Here is a 20,720-nt window from a genome sequence, read left to right as displayed (position 1 = left end):
TCCAAACAATTCAAGGCCTTTGTTTTGTGGTTAGTGGGGTTTGTTGTTGTTGTTTTTTCTTTTTTTTTTTTTTTTGGATGAGATGTACTTGGTAGTTGAATGAGACCTTTGGTTTGTCTGAAGCATCGTCTTGAAAGTCTGCCATGTTTTGGTTGCACATTTTTGGAAGGATGCACGTTTCTGAGATGTTTTACGCTGTCAGGATTACAAAGCAACTGTTTTCCCACGATGATCAGCCAAAGGTGCCCCATCAACCTCTGGTGTTTGTACTGTGAACTCTGGAGCCTGGTGCCTGGCTTATGCTGTAGATATTTCATTTAAAGGCCAGGAGGGAAATCAAGAAAATGAAGGAGTTGACACCAAGTCCTGGGCAGGGACAAGAAACCCTGGCACCCATTGATCTGAGCATACTGGTGAGCCCAGCCCAGGGATGAAAAACAGATGTCGAGAGGGCCAAACAAAATTTGCTGTTAAGTTTCTTTTGGTGAAGTCAGCCACAAAATGGAAGGAAAGCTACAAGGGAGAAATGGGAAGGGAAAGACTTTTAAATGGAGAAGAAAGAGGAGATGCCCAGATGCTAAGGGAAGGGGCTGGCAGCAGTGGTATGGGCTGTGGTGGCCACACTCCATCCCGATACCACGAACACGTGCATCAATAAAACCCCAAGCAGAGGGAAGTCACTTCTTCCCATAGGCCCTACAATATATTGAGTGCTTGCAAAAAACTCCAGGAAAGTTGGGCTCGGGGCCAGAGCCATTAATGCCTTTTCCACCAGGCGAGTTGGCACAGGAAAAGGGAAGCAGGCGGAGCAATTTATACCTCAACCAGTTTCACTGCACGTGAAAAATCAAAGAGCTCGTGGGTGAGGTCAGCTGGCAGAGAGGGAAGAGTCAAGGGCTGAGAAGTCCCCTGGGGCTGATGGCGTGCAGGGCACCAGGATGAGCAGGAGGGAGAGCAAACCTCGTCCAGGTATCTGCCACAGCAGCAGTGCTGCAGGGCCTGGAGGGCAAGGTGGTCTCCTCAAAGCCCAGCAGCTGCTACTGAGGACTCTCCTTTGTGGTCTTCCACTTCTGTGCTGGGATCCCTGACAATCGGACACTCTTTAAAGGGACTGTTTGGTTCTGCTTACAGGGATTTTCTCCTGCCAGCAGATTTCTGCATTTATCACTATGTGTCCCCTTGCAGGCCCCAGCTGCCTTCCCCTCCTCTTCGCCACACCAGCTTCAGTGCTTCCTGCTGACAGCACCCAAATGGATGTTACCTCCAGCAGAATAAAAGGGTCAGAGGAGTTACAAGGTCTCCCTGTCTAAAAAAGTTAGAGGGAATCCTCTTCTTTCCTGAAATTTCTGGATGCCAGAGCACCTGATCATACCAGGATTATGCTGATCGAACCTCCCAGGTGAAGTGCCTTCAGGTTTCCCTGTGTTTAAAGGATTTGCCAATTGCTCTACCAGGCACACCAGCACCCATCCAGCTCCTGGACTGAAAGCCCACAGCTGTGAATGAGGAGCCAAAGTCAAAACCAGTGAGCACATGGGTAGGATTTATGAAGGGACTTTGTCAAAGCTGATGCTCTGAGTGGGAAATCACTGAAATTATTTGAGAGAAAACAAGAGGGAAGGGGGCCACTTAAAAGCTGTCCTTCTTGGTTGGGGGTGAGCAATGGGGGACATGTTGTCTGGCTAAGGTCACAGCTCCTCCACATGCTGCTACCTGCTTCTCCTGGGCTGGAGGAAGGTTCAGGTAGAAGACAAGGATTCATGTGGCCCAGGAGTTTAGGCACAAACTGACAAATCCCCTCTTCATCCAAGGTCACATTTACCTTTTCAGATGAAGCTGCAACTTGAGGCAATCTCCAGGATCGTGTTGGTGGTGATCTCCAGGCCTAGCTGCACTTGCTGGGAGCAGACATCTAGACGGTGCTTCGAGGTGCTCCTTTAGCACAGGATCTGCTCTGCAATCCCAGCAGCTTTGAGTTCCACACCCAGAGATGTTTTCCCTTGCAGCCTGCAGTACGTGCGCAGTGCAGGCAAGGCAGGTGGAGACACCAACCACATCTAACACGGAGACGTTTTGCTGCTGCTCGTGTTCCTAAGATCAACACAGCTGAGCTAGCGAACACATCAAAACCTAGAACATTAAAAGGAAGCAGGCCACAGGTCTGAGCAAAGGGAAGGTGGCTTTTTCAGTATGCATATGCACAGAAGTAAGGGATAATAACCAGGCTAAGTGGTGACCAGGCGCAGAGGCAGTGGGAAAATTAATCTTTGGCATCACAGCAACCAAACCCATCCTGTTTCACCTGTTCCTGTGTCTTCACAAGAAGGAAATCTGAGGATTTCAGAAGACTGGATACTGCCAAACGTATCACCCACTGTCTTAAAGGGGATGGGGGAGACTCTGGGCAAACACAGAACAGTCAGCACAGGCCCCAGTCTTGGGGAAAAAAAATCTGAAATAAATCATCAAACCATTTGTAATGCTGCAGGGGCTATCAAGGGGATGGGAACAAACAGAGCCTTGTGACAGATGGGTGTTAATCCCACCTGTGGCAAGGTGGCAAAATCTGTAGTTAGGGTAAAAGTGGTACCTGTCACATACCTCAGCGTTAATACAGCTTTTGGCACTGTATCACATGGCAGTCTCATAAGCAAGCTAAGAAAATGCAGTCTAGCTAAAGTCACAAGCAAGTAATGGCTTTGCTGTCAAAGCAGAAGGATCTGTTAAACAGGGTTCTCTGCAGCTTGCCATGGCTCTGGTATGGTGCAATACTCTGATTAGCAGTTTGAATGACGGATTAGAGAATAAGTTGACCGAGCTTGCAGGAGACAAACTGGTAAAATCTGCAAGTCAGAGAATTCTGGGTCACTCTGGTAGATATAAGCGATGGTCTCAGAAAGAGGATGCAGTTAGGTAAGGACAAGCACAAACTCTTCAGTTAGTGAGGACCCGTTATGTGCACAAATATAGGATGAGGAAATATCCCTTGCAGCAATTTGGCAAAAAAAAATAAGTAGCAATGGGTGCTATAAGAGATCAAAGGTTTAACAAATGTCAAACTGGGGGGTTGGGGAGGAACTGGAACAGAAAAAGAAAAAGGCCCTGTTGGAACTCCACAGTCCATTGAAAAGTCACATACTTCACACTGGGAAGCATAAACTGAAGTGTGATGAGACAAGATCCTTCCACCTGGACTGCTGCCTCCTTCCCAATTTTGCTTTAGGATTGGTTCACATGGCCACAAAAAGGACCTTGTAGATAGGATCAGAAAAGTTCTTTGCATTTAGAGGATGGAGAAGGGCTGGAGCCGATTGCTGGGAGAACTGCCTCCAGCATCAGCAGCTTGAGTATCATCATCCAGGTGCATCAAAGCATGATGGAAAATATTGTCTTCAACATCTCATTAGTGGGGAGATAGGGGTAGGGAATGAACTGGGGATAGAGAATGAACTCATTTGCCTTTCCTGGCCCCCTTCATCTCCCTTCTATCATTCCCATGGAGACGTTGAGTGTGCTGGCCACCTTTCCTTCATTAGAGCATAACTGTGCTGTTCATGCTTGACTTTTATACACCAGTGCCTAACACCAAACACGGCACAAAGATGCTCTTCCACTGATATCATGCAGGAACCTCATTCCAAAAGGTGTTCAACCCCCAGAACACCTCGAGGCTTCCCAGGATCTCAGTCAGCAGTATAAGCAGAATACGTGCTGAGCCAACAAGTGGAGAGAGCTCTGCACAATGTGAATGATGTAGAGTTTTCTCCTTATTTCATCCAAGCAGACCCCTAAACGCTATGCAAAGCAGTCTCATCGTGCATGATGGGGTTCATCATACATGGCTGGGGGTTGAGTCCCGGTACAGCAGGGCCAGGAAGCAGGCACTGGCTCTGTGCCTGGTGCTCACAACAGCTCATCTGTGACCTGCCCCTGGCTCCAGGGCCTGCTCCAGCACCAGATGTAATCAGCAATTAGATAACCTGCAGACTCTGCTCCCGGGAACAAGAAACTCCTTGCTGTAGTCTACAAGAAATTAGTGTAATAAAACTCAGTGCAACATCTTCCATGAGAGAAAAAAAAATAATTATCATACAAAATCTCTAAGAAAGTTGATTTTGCCCTCTCATACTTATTCCTAGAGATTTAAGTTGATTGCTTTCTCACTAGCACCAGCATGTGTGTGTCTGGGTGATCTGGCCAGTGTTACCTCTATGCCACACTTAGACAAGAGATGACAGCTATGAAGTGCTCATCATGCCTCTGAGGTTTTTGGCAGAGCACAACCAACTGATTTTGGATTTGACTTTGTTGGCCTTTAGAGGGGAGGGTGCTATTTGGGCTCACTTTCCCCTTTGTTTTGCCTCTTTTAGGCAAAAATCTTGAATTTCCCAGTTCATTGGTTTTCTTTATCAGGATGTTTATTGCTCACACCCTGTTCTCCATTCTTTCATGTAAGGTCAGTCCCTTGGTCTTCTTCATTTGAATGAAATCAGACACTTCCCAGAGCAGAAAACACATGCCTTTCTGCTTAACCCTTGCACTGCCATTTCTTCTAGGTGCTTACACACAGAGACACATCATATCATTCGTATCTCATTTGTACCAAACTTAGGATTTCTCCTGCAAAACTCCACAAGTCCAGCACCTTGTCTACAGCTTCAGTGCAGTTCATGCGGCCTCCCTTGAGCCTGGCAGATTACTTGTTTAAAGAGGCACATTTTTGGTGGATGGGATGGGTTTTGAATTCCTCTTCCCTCCCCCAAATAACCAGACGTTTAGGTCTTGGCTTGGAGAGAGGAGGCCCCCGTGCACAGAAACCATTGCAGGGGGCTGCAGAATCTCACCGATGGGTCAAAAGAAGCCAGGAATGGAAAAAAGGCTATACACATGGGTCCAAATTTCACCCAGGGGATGGAGATAGGACTGGAGATGGCTATACCTGCTACATAGGTCCAAGGGACACCCAGCAGATAGGACTGGAGACAAGGCCACAACTCAAATTCAATGGCCATCTAGGAGATGGGGAGTTAAAATACTGATGGCAAAGGTCCAAGGTCTGTTCAGAACACGGCTGGAGAAATGCACCCCTACCACGCAGTCCAGGCAAGGACAAAAGGCTCAGGTTTGGGCAGGGGAGTCATTTTATAATTCTGGAAGGCATAATTCTCAAGCAACCTTTCTTTGGAAGTAGTCTGGTCACTCCAGACAGGGACGTATCCTCCAGCAGACTCCCAGCAAACTGGAGAAATCACAGCAGCAACCAGAGCTTAACTTTTTGCCTGAGTCCTGACCCCTGCGTTAAGCTTCGCAGTTCTTTTCCTGTCAAAAGCCTAAAATAAACAAGCAAGACAAGGGGTGAGTCATGCAGACCCAAATTAGTAAGAGTGACTTCTTGGATACTGATTCAGCATGCAGCAGCTAGTGGACCACCTTCACCTTAACAGCTCTGGGAAAGAAAGAAAATACAAAATATCGACATCAACCAGAAACAAAAGTTCATAAATCTGACAGCCTGACTGTGACTGCAGGTTGTGCTTGGAGTGAGTAGATGAAGGTCCTATTCTAGCAGATACTGCAGCCCAAAGATCTACCTGTTTATACACACACACTTTTTCAGGAACCTCAGCAGCTGTCTCAGGTGTGTCCCCACAGGCTGCAGGAAAGAGTGGCAAGGTGACAAGGACAACAGAGGTGTTGAGGTGTCAAGGTGACAGAGGACAGTGAGCTTTCTTGGCACTACAGACCCAAAGAAACTCCAATGCAAAAAAAAAAAAACAACCAAACAAACAAACAAAAACTTGTGTCTGGAGCTCCTTTGGATGAATGTGCCTGATGATCTGCTGGGCAGCTCTGTTCTGGAGCAGCCAACAGGGGCTTCAGGAGGAGAAACATCCAGGGGTGGAGTGACGGGGTTGGGATATGAAATCAGCCCAGCCAGGTGGAGCAGGACGGTGTGAGGGGAAGCCCCGGGGACAGTGCATTACAGTTCCAGCATGATCTGCTGTGGCAGCACCTAGAACAGAGAGGGCCTTTATGCCAGGACTGCCTCACAGCAGACTGCTCTGGGCAAAGAGGCTTGTCCGTCTGTGGGAAACACACCTTGCAGCGGGGATGAAGATCCTGATCTCCTGCTCTCCCAGGCATGGGGCCTAAACACAAGGCTAGAGAACAGATCGTGTCCTCCCAGCTCTACCAAATCGATGTCAACGTTTAACACCTTTGGCAAGTGGGACAGGACTCTTCCACAGAGCAGCCCCTATCCTCTCTGGTAGCCCAGAAGTCTGAGCACTTCTCCTAATCTGCAGAGATTGATGTAACTAGTGAAAAGAAAGTACCTTGTGCCCTTCCCGTGGCATCTATGCAAAGTAGCTTTAGCAGATTTGCTCTGTGAAGCCCCTTCTGCTCCACTAAGCAAGGGAAATACCTCATTTGCAAACTCCATTGGGGTGTGTCTCGCAGAGCCCCTTGTGCACGACCCTGGCCAGGCTCAGGTAGTTCCCCCCAAGCCCTGAAACAGCAAAGTGGTGGTGAAGGAAGCTCTCTGCATGCCGCCTGTCTCCATGGATGCTTAGCAAGCTTTTAGCACACCCACATTTCAAACTCAAACTCCCGAAATGTCAGTTCAGCAGTGAAGCCTTGCAGACCTAGTAATTCCTGTTTTAATTGCTGCAGTGATCCCTGCTAACTGGCTCCCTTGACCCATGAAGGGAGGTGCCATTATCTTAATTTCCTTATTTTAGAACTAGCCATTTGTCCCCAGCACTCCAGCAAGCCATGTAATATTTACTCTAGCACCACTTTGTTTTCAGTTCCAGCCGCCTCCCTGTTTCCTTTTACCTTGACCGTATCTTTTTACCTGCACCCACCTTTCCCTCACACAGGCCACATTCCTGCTGCCTTTCTTATTGCCTCCCTCTTCTTCTGGATTATTTTTCAACCTTGCTTTCACAGTCTGAACACAGCCGTTCAGCAAAGCTGTCCAACAAGCCCCAAGCCTGCAAGGCTGGATCTTTCATTGCTGTATTTTGCTCTAGAACAGAAAGGCCTGCCATCAGACAGGCGCTGTGTTGAGTTTGCAGACTGCTCTCCTAGAGGATAACCTTGGTAAGGAGGTGGGAGGTGTGAGCTTAGACCAGTGAGCTTTCAAAAGGGCTTCCTTACCTGGTTACATCTCCCACACCATCTACCACAGCAAACTGGTCCCTAGGCACGCTGCCCACCTGCTCCACTTGAAAGTATCCTGTAATTATTGCTGCTCCTGCCAGCCATTTCAGTATTACTGGGATGACTACAGATCCCTTGATGAGTTGTGTCCTGTCACTCTGAGGTCCTTTCTCTTCCTTCCCAGCAGTAGGCAGGGTCCAATTCATGAAGCAGTGGAACTGCTGATGTTAGATTTGGAGTGTGGGAGGGAAGAAAACTAGAAAGCTGTAGGCCTTTGTCCATGTCTGCTGGGGATAGGGGGAGCCTACAAGACACCAAAGGAACAGGAGAGCTGAAAAAAGCATGCTATGCCTTCCCGGTATGCAGGAATTAAACCTTGGATGCTGCACCCCAAAGCTGACATGCCATGAAGTTACTGATATGTAGGCCACAAAAAGCCAGATCGACTTACAGACAAAGGCTGAACTCATTTGTTGGGCACTCTGTGACAGAGACATCTTGTGAGTTTATCTGAATGATGGTGCACAGACAGGCTGAATTACAGTTGCTCAGGCTACCGCAAAGCTGAAACTTCCCAGATTTTTAGCATTTGAGTTGCAAACCAGAGAATGAAACAGTCCCAGCTGCCTATTTCAGTGGAAGGTATTAGACCACAGAAACGCATCACTCTCAGGCAGTTCCTGCTAGAATAACTGGCAATGAGAATTAAAAATTAGTCTTAAGAGAATTGGGGGAAGTGGGAGCTTGCAGGCATGGATTTGGTTTCCAAGTAGAGGTTTCTGAATGCACTCTGAAAACATGGGAGCTGGAATTTCTTCCGACAGACGCATTTGCCAGGGAATGCTGATTCTGCAGAATTAAGCCCATCTGTGGTATACAGAGTTTGTCAAACTTGCATTCCAAGGCTCCCTCAGCAGCCAACTTCACAAGCTCCCTCCCCCAGTGCTCTCTTGTCCAGCTCATTTTCTGAAGGGCTTTGCTATTTCTGAATAATTTCTGAAAAATTCTGAATTTGCCCAGCTGAACCTGGGTTGCTCCTGCCAACCTTTCTGGTAGACCACCCTATGCTTTGAAGGCCCATCCTGCCAAGCATGCCAGGTCATCCCACACCACTCCTGCTACTGGGCTCTGCACCTTCAAACTTTCCAACCCTCTATGTCTAATCACATTTGGGCTCTAGTAAACAGGTCAGGAAGCTGGTTACCTACTTGCCTGGGTCTTGCATGCAGAGGGCTGTGCATGCAGCAGGTCTGTAAGTGAAGAGGAGGCATCATGCACGCAGGGGTCTTGTGTATGTACAGGTTTGTGTATGCAGGGTTCCATGTATGAAGGGAGTCCTGAACGCAGGGATTTCCATGCACATGGTTAAGTATGCGCGTGAGGCAGTTGTGGGTGTGTTAGGTGTGTGCACACAGGAGATCTGTACATATATGGGGGCATAAATCACGGCATCATTAAGGTTGGAAAAGACCTCCTAGATCATCTGGTCCAACCGTCACCTACTACCAGTGTCACCCACGAAATCATGTCCCTAAACACCATGTCCAACCTTTCCTTAAACACCCCTAGGGACGGTGACTCCACCACCTCCCTAGGCAACCCATTCCAATGCCTGACTGCTCTGAGAAGAAATGTCTCTTAATTTCCAATGTAAGCCTCCCCTGGTGCAACTTGAGGCCAATGCAGTGGGTCCTCCTCCATGCAGAGTCGTGGATGCAAGGGGGTTGCTCATGAAGCAGGTCGTGCACGGGTGAGGCCCTGCATGCAGTGAGTCCTCCTGCTGACGGCTCTTCCCCCACGGAAACAGAGGGGACCGGAAAGTGGGGTGCAAAAAGCCTTGAAGGGGAAGCAGGGAACAACAGGACCAAGGCACAACTGCCTCTCCTCCCGCACTGCTTTCGGTCACCCAGCGGGCCGTACGGACTCGTAAAAAGCCGCACTCGCGGGGTGGGGTGGGGTGGGGGCAACACTTTCCCGGCTCCGGTACTCCGAATCGGGGAAACGAAACCTAGCGCGCCCGGGAATGAGGCGGGGGCAGGCGGCGCGGGGCGCAGGGGCGGCCCGCTGGGCGGAGCGGGTGTCCTTTCCCCGCCCCCGGCGCCCAGCCCTGCCGCCAGCCTTGCGCGCAGCCCATCGCCTTGCGCAGCTCGCCGGCCTCACCGCCGCACCATGAAGGCGCTTCTGCTCGTCGCGTTGGCTGCGGTGCTGTGCGTGGAGAGAGGTAAGAGGTGGGGGCTGCTTCCCTCCTCCCGCTCCGGACGCTTGCCACCTCTTCCCAAGGTCCTCCAGTGTTTTTTTTTTTTGTTTTGCCCAGCCCCCGGTTTGGTGGGAAATTATTTGGGGGGGGGGAGGGGGGGGCTTAGGGGGAAATGCTGCGTCTTGCAGGGGGTGCTCTAGAAGTTGGAAGAATGCGGGAGGGAGGGTGAGGGTTGCAGAAGGGCTGGGGGGACAGGACTGAGCTGTGCGGGGGGTTGGCGGAGGTTTGGGGTGGTGGGGGTCTTCCCAAGACCTGCCTCTCGGCAGTGTCCCCCTTGCAGCAGGAACTTCGGGGCTTCCGTGCATGTATATATGGGTATGTGTCTCCAGCTGTGTACATCTGTATTTTGGAGCTTTTCCCAGTTGCAGCTCGAACAAAGACCAGGGATGGCTCCGCTCCCCCTTTCGGTGCAGCGAGCCGGGATAACGGGCGCTGAAATGGGCAGAGATACTGCCGAGGGGAAGGAGGGTGGAGGGGAGATGGAGCCCAGCCCCGACAATGGCAAATGGAGCAAAGTCTGGGTAGAACCACTTGTGATCCTGGCTCCTGCCATAGTACCCCAGCATCCTTAGGGACAGCCTGGGGTTACCAGCATGTGGGGAGGTGACCCCCAAGGGAGAGGGCCCAGTGGAGCACTCCTGGGGCTGCCACTGAAGCTGGGGGAGAACGTGCTTCCTGTTGCTGGGTGTTAAACTGCAAGTTGGCCAAGTCACAGGTCCGTAATCCCCATGACTCCATTTCTGCCTTTCCAAACTCCATGGGGCTGTGCAAAGCCCTGTATTGTTTCCATATGTCACTGCTTGGAGAAGCCAAACAAAGAGCAAACAGGAGAGTTCTTGGTCATCTGAGACTCTGCTCAGGTAGCACAGACCCTTCTTGCCTCCCGAGGACACCAATAAGAAGAAACTAGTTGTTTTCTGCCCTTCTTGTGCCCCCTTCTCCATGGGGTCCATGAAGCAATTCAAGATCTGGGTCTCCATCAGAGCCCAGGTGGCATGTGCACAGTTCCAGCCGGGCAGATGGGCAGTCCAGGCCCAGGCAGGAAGGGGGTTAATGGTCTCCCCCTCCCCCCAGAAAACACCTTTCAGCATAAGAGTAAGTTCTCAGCCAGGCAAAAGGGTTTCTTAACCAGGTTGCCTTTTCCCCGAACACTTCCAGCATATCCAGGGAGTTTTTTTGCAGAAAAGCTTTGCCCACTGTTCAAAGTGTCCTGAAGATCTGGCATATGGTATATAAGGATCTTGTCTAAGAGCAATGTAAAGGAAAGAACATTTGACATAGAGACCGAAAGGAATTGCTGCTGAAGCAACAGCATTTTTCACTGGGGCTGCTGAGCTTTGGAACAAGCTCTTAAAGGCTTTTTTTTTTTTTTTTTTTTTTTTTCCTTTTTCCTGCATTGGTCTTTGCAGGAATGGATTCAACCTCTTATCTGAGGAATTACCCCAAACGATCTGCTCTTGGAAGCCCTTTGTTCCTCCAAAGAGCTGAACAGCAAACAAATAAACACATAAATTCTTCACATTCAGGAAAACTGCCTTTTCTAGTTGGTGAAAACGAGGCTTTTCTTATGCATTGTTCAGACTTAGGCTTCCCCCCCCCCCCTCCGCCTTGAGCTCCCAACTCTGAGCTCTGTCTCCAGCCGCGTAAAAATAATTTTGCTCCCCCCTTTGCCTTTTGTCTAAAGCATTTTGTCTAAAGCACCCAGCCTGCTTGCTCTCTTCACTCTGCAGTGGGTCCTTTAGTTATCTGTTTTGCTTAAGCAGAAAGCAGCAGGAGTTAAACTGAGTGTTTCCTCTCCTGAACTATACTGAAGGACTCACCCATCCTGGAAACATTTAGTCTACATTAAGACAAGGGGTAATAGGTGTGAACAAGGACAAGGTGTGGACAGGACAGTGTGTTAAGAAGATAGATTTAGCAGTAGAAAGTTTCATGCCTAGAGGCGTTTTTATTTGCATATACAAGTATTTCTGATCTGATCGCATCTGGAATCTTCAAGCCTTAATGTATAGCACTGCACTGCTCAACTTGTGCATTCAGCTTGGTGAGCAAACATGGGGACATAAGGGGACACATGTGCTGCCATAATGTCCACAGGAAGCCTATAATCCACTTCATTCCTGCTTGCAGATGATTCCCCTGAGATGGGATGAGTCACTTTGCCTCCTTGGGCCTCAGTTTGCCATCAGGGTGGTTGCAAGGAGAGGGGTTTGGGACAGGTCACCTGAGACACGAGAGCAAAGACATGGGGAAGAGGGGAAAGGGAGAGAGCCAGGCTTCTCTTCAAGGCCTGAGTTTGCAGCTGAGTTTTGGCCAAGGAGATCAAAAAATACCACACGTGGAAATGCTTTGAGGTTTCAGCAAGGGACGACAACAGCCTGCAGATGCAGTGGTTGGCTCTGTCCTCCTCCCCTCTCCTAGGGGCAACGTCCACTGACGAATCTCACCTGAGGCCTTTGACTCAACTGGTGGCCCTGTAATCCTGGCTGCGCTGTGTAGGTTGTGGCTGCCGTGCTGGCATGCTCAGGTAACTGCTTTGTTGCAAGGATGTTGGCAGACTGATGATCATGGAAGGCTGTATGAGACAGCCCAGGAAATTCTTGCTAGGGGGTTGTGGTGTTGGCTTTGTCTCCAGAGTCATCCAGCTGCTCTGGTGTGACATTCAGGACCTCCCACTAACCAGCTTTAATCTGTTTTCATGAGATAGGCTATTATGTTTTTGTTTTCATCCCCTGCCTTGGCCGTGGCTGCTCAAAAGTCATTCTTCTGAGCACAATTGTTATTTTTTTCCAATTTTCCTGTAAAGGGCTTTTTTATATTTTTCTGAGAGAAACAGGATTGAGAAGGACCTCAAGAGGTCAGGCAGGCCCGTGGTGGAGCAGGACAGCTGCTATTAATATTTATACAACTTGTTTTTTCAAAATACACCCCAGCAGGGACCGCCAAGCCTTAGCAAGCTCTATCAGGGCTTCTCCAGCATCACCTCCTTAGGAAAATCTGTTTGTCCTGGGGTTGGAAGGGGTAGGAGCAGGAATGAGACAGCCTTGCTCTTCCTGTCCTGAATTTGCCTCCCCTCCATTTTGGATCCTATAAACACGGAAGAGAAAGGCAGGGCCTTATGGAAGGATTTGCAGTCTGAGGGCTCCAAAATCAGAGCCCGTCAAGCATTAGGAATGTCCCCGATCTGTCTGCATATGTAGGTCAACAGTTGCAGTGTGGATGTGAAGTTCTTATATGTAAAATACTGAGAAGACCATGCGTCCACTGCAAAATACACAAGTCCATGCTGAGTCACTAGTCCAGGCAGTTTCTGCGACCATTTCCCCCCACTGAATGCTATTTCCCAATCTTTCCCCTTTCTTGGATGTGGGATGGGAACTAGTTGGTGCAATCCATCCTGCTGGTGCAGGGTTGACCACGTTTGGGAACCTGCCCTGTAGGAAGTCATACTTCTCTGCTCTTCCTCTGCTCCAAATTAGAAAGGTTGGTTGCATATGCTGCCTTCATAGTGCTGTGACTCTCAGGGTAATGGGGCACTGCAAGTTCTTGCAGGTCTTGCTGCTACGCTGGGCTTGCTTTGGCTGGGAAATTGTTTCCACCATGTATGTTAACTCAAGCGTAGCCTAAGTTTTGTGCCCTGCTGCCAGAGGCAGGCCATGAAAAGCTCAGACCTGTAGTCACGCCTGGAGCAGTTCCCATTGGTGTCCAGGGTAGCAGAGGTGAATAAGCCCAAATATCAGGTTCCAACCTCCAAGCCTGAACCTGCCTTCAGGTTGGCAGCCGCTGCTCGGACCAGCTCTTGGTGCAAACAAGAGCATGCCATAAAGCACCAGGCTGACCCGCAGTTGCATTGAGGCTTTAGCTGGCAGTTAACCCAACCAAAACCTTAAAACATATCCCTTATGCTTGAACCCTCAGACAAATCTGGGGGGCAAAAAGTCTATCAGAGATCGACACGGCCTGAATAGCAAGCGCGGGCTGTGGCTGGATGCGGTGAGTGCTGCGTGCTGGAGGTGGGGACCTCTGAGCAGTGACGTCTGCCCACCAGCCCCTAACTGAGCTGTGCCTTTCCCTTGCAGCCCACACGCTCATCTGCTTTTCCTGCTCGGATGCATCCTCCAACTGGGCCTGCCTGAAGCCTGTCAAGTGCGGGGAGAATGAGAACTACTGTGTGACGACGTACGTCGGAGTGGGAATCGGTGAGTGGGGACGGTTCTTCTGCTCTTCCTAACGGCTCTCCGGGATCACATGGGGATGTGCCTGAAGGTTTTCCTTCCTCTGGCTGGAGAAAGGAGAAAGTTCTGTGTGGCAGCTGTGTCGGACCACCCTAAAGGCATTTTGAAAGAGACGTGCTGCCAAACCAAGTCACATTAAAGCCCACGTGTCTGCACTGATGCCAGGAGTCCGAGAGGAATTTAGGGGTGGAGAGAGGAGGTTGCTGGTGAAAGGGTCGAGGGTGTTGCAGGCTTCCTCTGCCCGAAAGCTCCAGGGTTACTCTTCTTGCTTTTGCTCTGTGCTAGCTCGTGTTTAGGTTGTTTGTCCCTGGGTCCTGTCTGTGATTTTTTGCCCTCCGTGGGCATGGTGGGATTGCCAGGAATGTACACATTCCCTCCCTAAATGCCTGCTTTTCACAGAAGGAATAAAGCACCAAGAAAGCTCCAGGGGAACTCCCAGAGAAGCAGCCTGCTCTGTCAGGTCTTCTGGTGGCATTGCAGAGCCTGCATCCCATCCTGGCTTGCTCTGCTCTCCCTCAGCCTCTCCTTCCAACATACAGGAGAGAAGAGTGTTGCATGCCCGAATTGCAGAGCCCATAATGTGGGCGGCTTGTGCATGCACAAATGGAGACCAGGAGCTTTTATAAACCTGTCATCTTAGCACACAGTGCTAATGGCTTCCTGTTTCTTGAGCTCGCTGCTAAATGCGAGCTGTGCCTCTCGCAGCTGAGCTCGTAACACGGCATTTGCTCACGAGTCCCTCTCTGGCTCTCCCCACTTCACTTGAGGAGCCCCAGGGTCAAGCTTGAGTGGGATTTTTGACATTCTCCACCGGAGCTGTGGCAGACAAATTTTGGCCAGCAGCCTGGAAGGGCTGTCCCTGGGGTGTTGTACGGTCTCTAGGGGCGGTGTGGAAAGTAGGCGGGGGTGTTTCTCGAAGTGTGTGGGCTGGTTCAGGTTGCCGAGAAGTGCTACATCCTCCTCTCTGTGCTGCCCGTGACGCTCCACCTTTTTCGGTGCTGTTGCTTCCTTTGCAGAGCAGATCAAAAAGCTGAAAGGTTTTAAACCCGTCTGTCTGCTTTCTGTTTTTCTTCCCCTTCCCAACTGAAATTCAGGCAGCAAGTCCGGCCAGTCCATCTCCAAAGGATGCTCTCCCATTTGTCCCAGCGCCGGGATTAACGTTGGCATAGCGGCTGCCTCCGTTTACTGCTGCGACTCCTTCCTCTGCAACATCAGCGGCTCCAGCAGCGTGAAAGCCAGCTACACCGTCCTGGCCTTGGGCATCCTGGTCAGCTTCTTCTACATCCTCAGGGCTCGCGAGTGATGGGGCTGGCCAAGGAAGAGCTGGTGCCCTGGGGACGGTGTGGGCTCCCCCGGCGAGCCCACCTCTGCAACGTGGCGCCCCGTCTTCCATGGGCTGCTGCGGGTCTCATTAGCCAATATCTTCTCTATCGCTGCCCACAAGGAGATCCTCTACTTCTCAGCAGGCCTCCGTGGTGGTCGTTTCCCAGACTTTATGCTCTTCCAGCATCAGAGACCTGGGCGGTTGGGCCCAACCGTTCTCCTCCTCCTCCTTTGGACGTACCCTGCTGCACTCTTGCACCTCCCGGTGTATTGTTTCGGAAGGGTTTCTGCTTTTTTACCTGTTTCCCCCAGTTTCTAAGGTTGCTTAAATCAAGGCTGGGACTCACCAAGAAACGATTGCCCCCAGACACCACTCTATCAAGCGTTCAGATGGTCCTGCCTCCATGGAGATGCCTGGCACCAGCGTACCCCAACACGAGGGTGGCCTGGGCATGGGGAATGCATGACCCCAAGGGAGACACATTCCTGGCCCCTGCAGCTGGAGTCTCTTTTTATAAATTTCTTCCAACCCTGGGCTGCCTTTTTCTGGAAAACAAATGACGTGTACCTTGTCCCTCTGAGCTCTGTAAGTGCCAGACCTGAATAAACATGCTCCTGTTGTTACCTGAGCTGGGACGTGTACTGTGTGTTTTTCCTTGGTGCCACCAGAGAGATTAGGAACACTGGTACAGAAAATACAAATGTTTTGCACGGCACGAGGGCCTCTTACCCTCTTGAGTGGCTTCTGAGTGCTCCATCTCAGCAGTTCATCTCTGAGCAGCAAGCTTACCTCCTCCCTGTCCCTCGCCTTTCTGTGGGCCCTGATAAAATACCCCATGGGCAACTCTTTCCACATCTCCTGAGCATCGCCTTTTCCAGGTGCATTTTAGTGACAAGTGCCGGCCGTGGGTCTGAGTCAACCCCGTTGCTCCTAACACTGGGAACAGGACCTGTACAAATTAGTCTGCCTATTACAGAGACTTGGTGCCTCGATCTCCCAGCTTACAGACTTGGGATGGCAATAATGGATAAAACTGCAACACCTAAATGATCCAGGGCAACAGGTCGGTTTGCAAAATCTGGTGAAGTCTGAGGCAAAGAGGTCAGATATTTAATTTCAACCTGCAATCCGTGGACGGGCTGATGGTGTGTGTAAAGACTACGGAAGGTGACTTCACTGCCAAACCTGCCATTCCTGCTGTCCTCCAGATCCCAGGATCTTCCCAGGTCTCTCAACAGCGTTGCTTCTGGAAGCTCTCAGCTCTCCTGTGGGAGATGTGTCCTCCAGCTGCCTCTGCATTGTGCTGGTTTATTATCTTCTTTTCCCACCTGCTAGACTCCAAAAAAGCCAAAATTGAGCATAAACTTAGGTAAAAAACTTGTTGCACTTCCACAGGTCGATCAGAGGTGCACTAGGCTTTTTTTTTTTTTTTTTTTCTTTTCTAGCAGAAAAAGTTGGGTGTAGCATTGGCACTTTTCAACCTTGCCCTCCTCTCCTCCTTCATACGTTTCTCCTGTTTTGTGTCAAAAAACAAGCTCCCAAGCAGCATGTGCTGTTCGATTAAGGAATCAGAATCATGGAATGGCTCGGGTTGGAGGGGACCTCAAAGATCACCTAACTCCAACCCCCTGCCGTAGGCAGGGATGCCACCCACTAGATCAGGTTGGCCAAGGCCCCATCCAGCCTGACCTTGAGAATCATACCTCTGTCCCCACTTAAATCACTAATGAGCAGCTTCTTTCCAATGAAATATGTGTGCAGTTGTACAGACATCTTGCAACAAATGCATTATCTTGTTCTTTCCTCTTCCTTCTTCTCCCCATCTTTTAATTAAAGTGACGTAGATGCTAATGACGGCATTTAGAACGGGAGTTACTGGTCATCGTGACATGACCCGCAATTAGGTGATGAGTCTAATAAGAATGCACCATGCTCCCATTATCTCATTGGGCTTGAGATGTGCCTTCCTCTGGTTATCTCATCCTTTGTCATCTGCCAGGGTCAGCAGGGCTTAATCCTGCTGGGACCACAGGGCACAACGTTCACTGTGACCCAGAGTCCGGCCCTCTGCTATGCACGTTAGGTAGCACAGGGCAAGCCGGGGAAGAAGCCAGCAAAAGTCAGGTAGTTACCATTCCCTAGCTTCTCTGTGCCTAAGCCTTCTTCCTGAGAGGGTTAGAAACTTTATTTTCAGGGTAAATTTGTTCCTTGCTGCTCAGTGTGTGTAGATGGTGTAGTTCCTGTGGGATTACTGTGGATCAGGGGGATGGGGATGCCATCAGGTGAGACCAAGACAGCACCCACAATGTTCTACCTTTCCAGCAACAGGGTTTTAGCTCTTTTTTTCTAGCTACCTGGTAAACTTGGTTCTAGACTTAATTATCCTTGCAACAGCTCTACTGCAAGCAAAGAGCTCATTTTAAAAGCCATCAGCATAGCTGTGTCCTGGTGCATGTTCACGCCTTTACAAGGCTATCCTGAGGATGCCACACTGGACAATCCCATGGGATAAAGCTACGAAAAAGTTTGGGAGACCTGGTTACTCCTTCCAGTGGCCCATTCCTTCCTATCTTGGTATTTCAGAGTTTCCCTGTGCCAGGGACTTGGTTATGCAAGTGAGCAAGGGCTAGCGAAAGTGTGGTCAGCAGGCTCCTTGCCCTGTACAAAGTTGTATTTGTGGCATTGCCAGGTTCACAGTGCAGGTTGGTTCACACATGTTCTTGAGCCTATAGAGGATGAGCAGATTGCATATGGAGAAGTTTGTTTTCTTCCTTTCGGCGCCCCCCCCCCTCCATTTTCACTCTTGTCTTCTCTTTCCCTTCTTTTGCAGTATATTCTTGTACACTTCATATATGGAAGAAGATACATTTGCAGTTTTTCCTTTCAAACACAGCTGGCAAAGATCTCTCTGAAAGATATATGTGTATTTGAAAGATGGAGAGGGTACGGCAGCCTGTTGAATGCAGCAGAAGTAATTCAATAGTTTAATCCCAGGCATTTTATGAACGGTTCTCACATTTCCCGGTCCCACTGTAGATATTTTTTGCCCCCAAATCCCCAGCACCTGAAATCATGTGAGAACCTCAGCTGTTGTAAACCCCAGGAGTGAAAGGCCTGAAAATGTGCAGCCGTAGTAATTAAAAACATTAATAATACAAATGAAATAAATAGTAAGAACCCAGCGTTTACGGAGCATTAAAACTGGCGGCTGTTAAACCAAATGCCCGATTTGGAGCTGGAGGGCCATGATGGGACTGCCCTTAAGTGTTCTGAATGTGTTTACTTGGGCTGGGGAATTAGAGATCGAAATCTCAGCAGACAACTCAGATCTTCACTTTTCCTGACAAGTGGGGAGGTTCTGAGGGGAGGCAGCTTCACTCTGTACAAGCATAAAATATCCTGGAACAGTTTTCGCTGAAAAATGAGAACAGCTTAGGTCGAAACCTGCCCACTTTGGAGCACGCTAATGAGAAAATGGTTTCTGTGCTTCCATCCTGGAAATGGCTGTATTTCAACGGCAGCTGCTGCCATCTACCACTACGTTAACGTCACAAGGGCTCCCATTTTTTATGTACTGTCTGCAAATGCTCAAAGCTCACTGCAGCACCGGTCCTCTCTGCTCAGGTTCAGCTGGGCTTGCTGTTTGCCAAAAGGACTTAAAAAGGAAAAAAAAAAAAAAAAAAAAAAAGTTCTTCCAATGGTTTTTGAGACTTTTTTTATTTTTTAGCAAAACAGCAGACCTTCCCTGTTTGGAAAACACAGACTTGAGGTGACTTCCTTGAACAAACAGCCAGAACAAATAGGGCCAGTTACTTGATTGTGGTACTCAAAGAATGTCCTTCCTTGGTGTTGATTTACAGAAGTTATGTGCTACTAGATGTGACTGTAGTCCTGGAGACCTTTGTAATGTAGGTGGCTGTTGGCCCACAACTCCAGGAGGAAGCCTGGTAGTTCTGGTCCATGGAGGCTGTGAGATAGAGGTGCCCAATGCTCTCCCTTCTCTGGGGGAGGCAGAATTGGTGCACATCAGGATGCTTGGAGCTTTAGGGCCCCATCAGAAGGTTCCTGTGAGCCCAATGATTTGCACACAGAAACTGGGCTCTTTTCCTGTTGTCCTCAGCAGTGAGGTGCTGTGAGTCTTGGCTATTTGGATGGAGATGTCTCTGAATCTTCCTTTGTAACTCCTGGAGGAGTTATTTCCCCCCTGGAAAGCTGCTGTCTGAGGGTATTGCACTGAAACAGGGATAGACACACCCAAGTCTGCCTTTTGCTAGGAGAATTCATGGTGTAGAGGGAAGCAAAGCCCTGGGTCAGTCCTGCCATCTACTGGCTTGTGGTAGACGTGGGAGAGATGCTTTGAAGCCAAGATCTCACAGGTCAAGGAGAAACCCTTAACACAAATAAAACTGGGAGTCAGGACCCAAGGGTGAGCTACCTTTAACCAGATAATTGCATGCAAAGCAGAGAATCGGAGGCATCAGAAGTTGATTGAATGTATTAATTTGTCCAGCTCTGTGCTCTTAGTGTAAATTGAGAAATGAAAGGCGTAAAAGGCTTCCCAGGTCCAACATTTTCCAAGGGAGCTCTTTTCCAGCCCCAAACCTACCACTTCATCAAAACCGAAACACTTCATGAAATTATAATAAGGCCAATAGAGTGTTGCAGAAAAAAAAAAAATATTGACACATTTTATTTCAGCTTTGTTGAATGATCTCATTTCACTGGGATGGGTACATTGAAATGTTGATTTTACTAATACATATGTGTGAGCTTTGTAACTGTGTATTGCCTTTATTGCAACAGAATAAGCAGAATAAAGAAATATTGATTTCTTTCAATATATTAACATCAGTATATGTGTAGTGTATGTTACTTAATGTTTGTTATACCCTAATAAAACTATATGGAATTAATAAAAAAGTTACACTTGGAACAATATATTTTTTTTCTGGATGTTTCTGTGTTACAGATATTTATTACAGATATTACCTCCGGCTTTGTTTTTCTTTTGCTTTCTTGAAAGAAACAGCTCGGGTTGGATTCAAAGCCCAGCACTGGGCATTACAGGCTGGTCAAGAAGATCACAGATGTGAAGCTGAGCCTATAGACTATAGGGAAGGATAAATCTGTGCTTGTCATCTCAAGGCCATTGGAGTCTTTTCCTGTTGATGGATAAAGAACAGGGATTGTCTTTGCCTTCAATAGCTGTGCTCATAAATATCATTGAATGGCCATGACCCTCGTAGGAATGGAGATAGGATTTGTCCTTTGAGCCTGCACTCTCGTTGGAGAGGATGGCTATTTTGGGCACATAATGGCCCCTGTGTGGGTGTCTGTGGGCAGCTGCTCCTCTTCCTGAGCTCCTCAGGGCTGCAGTGTTGCGGGAGCTGCTCTGGAGACTCCCCCCCCTGCTCTCCTGAACCGGAGAGCATTCCTGCTGCTTTGCCAAGATGTGTAGTAATTTTTGTTTAAAGCTTTGTTATCCTGGGGGCTCCGAATAGCTCAGTCTCATGGGAGGAGATTATGTTCCCTGGGGAACACATGGTAAATGCAGAATAGCAGCAATGGGCTCTCAGGAGTTTCTTAGGAACAGCCATAACCTGATTGAAACAAATAAAAATGTCTTTCCTTTTCTCTGGATAACCCCAACCTGGGCTTTGTCCTTCCCAGGAAAGGGTCTTCTCCACTGCTCCCTCTCTTTTCAGTTTGTATTTTGCAGCTTATGAGTACTTTTGGGAGG

General features: G+C 49.0%; 1 protein-coding gene across 1 annotated transcript; it reads left to right on the top strand.

Annotated features, from left to right (window-relative positions):
* Window positions 1-9,227: 9,227 nt before the first annotated feature.
* LOC118161469 (lymphocyte antigen 6E) lies at window positions 9,228-19,916 on the top strand. Its single transcript, XM_035316862.1, has 3 exons — window positions 9,228-9,385; window positions 13,501-13,624; window positions 14,755-19,916. Exons 1-3 carry the CDS (start codon window positions 9,334-9,336, stop codon window positions 14,957-14,959), a joined length of 381 nt encoding a protein of 126 aa, XP_035172753.1. The 5' UTR covers window positions 9,228-9,333; the 3' UTR covers window positions 14,960-19,916.
* Window positions 19,917-20,720: the final 804 nt, after the last annotated feature.

This window comes from Oxyura jamaicensis, chromosome 2, assembly GCF_011077185.1.
Source record: "Oxyura jamaicensis isolate SHBP4307 breed ruddy duck chromosome 2, BPBGC_Ojam_1.0, whole genome shotgun sequence".
Taxonomy (NCBI): Eukaryota; Metazoa; Chordata; class Aves; order Anseriformes; family Anatidae; genus Oxyura; species Oxyura jamaicensis.
Note: the sequence above shows the minus strand (reverse complement) of the source record. Positions and strands in the feature narration are given on the sequence as shown.

Bases quoted from the DNA above. Each gene is read 5' to 3' on its own strand.
- LOC118161469 (XM_035316862.1), top strand. From the start codon at position 9,334: ATGAAGGCGCTTCTGCTCGTCGCGTTGGCTGCGGTGCTGTGCGTGGAG. The intron at 9,386-13,500 runs GTAAGAGGTGGG...TTTCCCTTGCAG, and splicing joins GGTGCTGTGCGTGGAGAGAG to CCCACACGCTCATCTGCTTT. The intron at 13,625-14,754 runs GTGGGGACGGTT...AAATTCAGGCAG, and splicing joins GTCGGAGTGGGAATCGGTGA to CAAGTCCGGCCAGTCCATCT.